The sequence below is a fragment of the Eurytemora carolleeae genome, unplaced genomic scaffold, assembly GCF_000591075.1.
Source record: "Eurytemora carolleeae unplaced genomic scaffold, Eaff_2.0 scaffold40, whole genome shotgun sequence".
In the NCBI taxonomy this organism is placed as follows: Eukaryota; Metazoa; Arthropoda; class Copepoda; order Calanoida; family Temoridae; genus Eurytemora; species Eurytemora carolleeae.
In genome coordinates, this window is record NW_019396035.1 from 198,933 (window position 1) to 203,821 (window position 4,889).

General features: G+C 36.4%; 1 protein-coding gene across 1 annotated transcript in view; it reads right to left on the reverse strand.

Annotated features, from left to right (window-relative positions):
• Nucleotides 1-213: 213 nt before the first annotated feature.
• Nucleotides 214-4,889, reverse strand: part of LOC111698594 (homeobox protein TGIF1) — a 13,869-nt gene continuing 9,193 nt past the window's right edge. The window contains exon 3 of the mRNA XM_023468962.1: nucleotides 214-1,788. Within this exon, the coding sequence (XP_023324730.1) occupies nucleotides 526-1,413 (888 nt within the window). The 5' untranslated portion in view covers nucleotides 1,414-1,788 and the 3' untranslated portion in view covers nucleotides 214-525. The remainder of the gene's footprint in view (nucleotides 1,789-4,889) is intronic.

Consider the following 4,889-nt stretch of genomic DNA (forward strand, 5'->3'; position numbering starts at 1 on the left):
TTCTTTTCAATCATATAATCTAAGTTTAAAATATCAAAGGTTAACATCATCTTCCCTCAGGTTGCAAAGATGTAGGGATTAGAATAATTGATTTGTGGCAAAAACTCAGTTCCTTTGCTGGGACTAAGACTAAATACAAAAAAAAACATTTTTTTGTTTCAACTTATTTTCTATCTAGACTCTCCTATTCTACCTGATGAAATGTATTTAATATAAGAATATGTTGTAGTTTATTGTACAAAATCGGTTTAATAATGAACAATTTGTCTTTTACGAGGTAGGAGCAATTTATTACAAGTGTAAATATAAAACTAGAAACTGAGCGAGGTGTGGATAGAAGTGGATTTCTCCACGATAAAGCATTTATATATTAGAATACACATTTATATAATATTTGTCAAAATACATGGACATACAGTAAATTAATCTCTATAAATTTCACCAAAAATACATGATCTTTTCACCATGATGATCATGACTAACATTTCAGAAGGAATAGAACTGGATAAAGATATGTGTGATTAATCACTTAATGTAAGCAGTCTTAAAGGATGATGGTTCTCGATGATCCACTTCTCCAAGAGCTGCATCTACTAGAAGGTATAAACTCCGGAACTGCTCCCTGTGTGTAGCGGGAGACCCAGAGAAGGACTGAAAATATAATCCTTTGGTCGACATATCTATAGGTTCGTCGCAGGATATTTCAGGAGAGGGTGGAGGAGAACCTTGACTGAGCCTCGAGCAAGGAGAAGAAGGCAAAGAAGGAGATGGTGGATCTGTTCTCTGAGAGAAGTGAGAAGGAGAAGAACAAGAGGAATGAGGTTTCTCAGGGTTTATCCCACAGCTATATGATATCTGGCTGCTGTCTGAAGATGAAAATACTCCTGACTCTCCACTCTGATATCTTTGCTTGTTGTTTCCAGGGGTTCTGCTCACAGAGAAATCCATTTCTTCGTCAGATGATTCGTCCTCAGCCTTGTACATTGTTATAGATTCAACATATTGATGATCTCCTCCTCCGATATCCCAACCGTTCCTCACAACCTTACTTGTCTCAGTCATTCCTGTCTGACAAGATTTTAGTTTGGAACCTCGTCGACTTATTGTAAATCTTTGTGGGTCGTTTCCTTCTTTACGGATCAAGTCTGGTAGGATTCTTCTCCGAGCATTAATGAACCAATTACAGACCTGGAGAACGGTCAAACCCGCGTCCCTGGCCAGGGCGATCTTCTCGGCATCGCTGGGATATGCATTGTATCTGTGATCATAGAGCCACCTTCTTAATACAAGTATTGCTTCTTTAGATAGGTTTCCTCTCTTCTTCCTCTGCATTGTCGGACGGATTCTTCGGTTGGTTTCTTCACTGCTAGAGTTTTCATCCGCGGAGGAGCTCGCATACGGTTCTACGATCATCTTACAACTTGTTCCAATATTTTTAATGTTATGTTTTGACGCTGAGTCTCCCTTCCGTGTGTTGCAATGCGTAAGGTCTCCACACGACTGTACTTTAGCCCGGTGAGGGCCGTGTTGTCGAACCGGTACGGCGTAAATGGTGAACCCGGGCTTGAAATCCGCCGCTCTGTGTTTATATCGATATACGCGGAGCACAGAGAGAGAGAGAGAGAGAGAGAGAGAGAGAGAGAGAGGACGATCTGGAACCCAAACTGTCAACTAGCTTAGAGACAAACATCCACGAACCTACCTTTCCCACTCCAGCTCAGCATAGTGATTACAAACCAGTCCTGGATAGTCAGGAGTTTACCTCATAATCTTGTCTCATAACTAGCACTGCAAAACAAGATATGTGTATATAATAATAAATAAAAATTGCTATTAAACATTTAATCTACAACCCTATCCACACGAACGTTTGTTGATTTAATGAATATCTTTACTGGATAATTTTGTTGCATAGATAAAGTAGAAATGATGTGAGATCTAAAACTGGGTGGTATCCGACTCTGTTTCTATTCTACATTCTAATCAATTCCAGAGATTTAATCTTAACTCCTTTCACGCTCAGTTCAAACTATCTCTTACGCTCCGAAGTGGTAAAGACAACAAAACAGGCCTAGTTGACTAGAAGGATAAAGAATATAGTTGTATAATTGTCTGATGAGTTTATGGGGAGATTAGAAATGAAAAATATGATAGAAAGATAAATTTAGATCTATGGACGGCTATCCTAGATGTTTAAGAGAGTCCTTCTAAACCGGAAGAAGTACTCCTTAATGTGGAGTTTCTTAGATGGATCAAAACGTACTCATTAAAATGGAGTAAATAAGTCGGATTAAGATATTTATCATATTGATATTTGTTCGGAGACTCCGGAGTAAATTATCTAAATAAATATGGGAATTAAAGGGAGTGACCGGCTATGTAAGGTAGTTGAACTGAGTATACAGTGTTGTGGAAAGCTTCTTTCGGATTCATTTGAAAAAGATCTGCTAATCCTGAGTTTGAGCGCAAATTCGACGTTCATAACTCCTACTTTTGGGGGTGGATACGTTTTCAGAATTATTATTGAAAAGACGACATTTGAAGAAAGTATAATTTAAAGGATGTGAAAAGGTGAAGAGAAGTTTAAGGGAGTAGTAGAAGTAATAAAAATTGAAAGGAATGGGAGAGGGGAAATAGAATTCTGAAGAGGTAAAAGGGGAGAATAGAGGAGTAATAACTGTATTAAATGGGTTGAAACACTAGTTTATGAGGAACAGTGCAAATAATGGAAAGGGTCTAAAATAGCTGTTGTTTACTTGTTAGCTTCTTCATCAGAAACTATGCTAGAACCTATCTGGTAGAGGTTCAAGCTAATGTATCTGTAGACTACAGAGGTGATGAACGTGAACAGGTTGCACCGTCTTGACCACCCAGGTCTCGATAATTTTCTCTAAACGATCTAAATATATCTCGTTTTCATGGAGATCATACAGATCGTAAAGGATGAACGAACAATTATAATTTGTCTTCCTTTCACTTAATACACTTCTCTTTCCTAGTCTTTTCAGTCTGCACCCCCCCCCCTCAACACCCAACACACCCCTCTACACACCCATGAACTCCCCCTTGCACCCCTGAATATCTCCCATCCCCTTGATTCACTCCCCTGAAGTGGATAGAAAGAAGGAATATAAAATAGATTAAGTTAGAGGAAAGAGGAATATAAAGGAGATTAATTTAGAGGAAGGAGGAATATAAAGGAGATTAAGTTAGAGGAAGGAGGAATATAAACCTGATTAAGTTAGAGGAAAGAGGAATATAAAGAAGATTAAGTTAGAGGAAAGAGGAATATAAAGAAGATTAAGTTAGAGGAAGGAGGAATATAAAGGAGATTAAGTTAGGGGAAGGAGGAATATCAAGGAGATTAAGTTAGAGGAAGGAGGAATATAAAGGAGATTAAGTTAGAGGAAAGAGGAATATAAAGGAGATTAAGTTAGAGGAAGGAGGAATATAAAGGAGATTAAGTTAGAGGAAGGAGGAATATAAAGGAGATTAAGTTAAAGGAAAGAGGAATATAAAGAAGATTAAGATAGAGGAAGGAGGAATATAAAGGAGATTAAGATAAAGGAAAGAGGAAGATAAAGGAGATTAATTTAGAGGAAGGAGAAATATGAAGAATATGAAGGTGGGACGTGGGAGAAAGAGGAGTATTAAGGAGATGAGGTTGGGGGAAGGAGGAATATAAAGGAGATGAAGGTGGGAGAAGGAGGAATATATTGAAGATGAAGTTTGGAGAAGGAGAAAAATATTGAAGATGAAAGGGATATTTTAAACAAGGGAAAATTTGAACGAAAAACATTCTCATCGTAACAATATAATTTCAACTATATTTTGAAATATAGGAATTGATACGTGATATTGTAGCAATAAAATTTCAACTCTGTTCTTGAATTTAGGAATTGATACGTGATATCCTCTTCCTTACTCTCATACACTGTTGTTCAAATGATAAAAGGAAAATACCATTCTTATTCAACAGAATTTTTGCCCTGTTCCGAATCTTTAATAAAAGACATGTACATTGTACAGGGTTACCCTCGAAGGATGAGACTGTTCAGTGTTCCCATGTGTTCAGTGTTCTGAAGAAACTGAGGGGGGAAATGTACAAATGAAAAGAGAAAAATGGAAATACATTAACAGAAATAAAGGGTTGTGAATACAAATAAATGGATAAATTTGTATTTGAATGGAAATCCAATTATTTAGAATATTGATTTTCTACAGAGTCATTAAATCAATATATTTGTTCTAAACCTACTTTTTACTTCAATTGATTCACTTTTTGATAAATTTCCAATATGTCCCTGAATTCGAATCCGTTGTATGAAAAATAAACTGATTCGCTGCCAAACACATTCAAGGAGAATCCGTAATTTCAATCGAAATCCATTTGGTGGAAAAATGTCCAGATATGTTTAGTTTTTAAGATTTGAAATCTTTATGTTTCTATCAGAGTTTGGATCTGACACGCGACCATCCACCCTTCTCCTACAATACATTCAATCTTTGACAACACATGGTTAGATTGGCGACAGGACAAATTATTTACGGAGAATTAATTTCCCCAAAAAAAGATAAATTCCGAATCTTAAAAGAGGACAGCACTTGAAAGCCTAATTTCTAATAGTAAATAATGTTAAAAAAATCTTTCAGACGACATGAGAAGGTGAAGGAACAAGATATTTTCCAGATGGAAAGGTTACATGATCGAAAGACATTAATGTAATGAGTAAATGTTGGAATTGATCTGAAGAGGTTTGATATAATGTAAAAAATATGAAATGATAACATTTCCGTGCTTTGAATGTGTGAAAATGTGACATCCAACCAAAGTAAAAGACTCAATTAAGAGAAAGAAAATTGACCCTCTTGTACAAACTCAATCACCC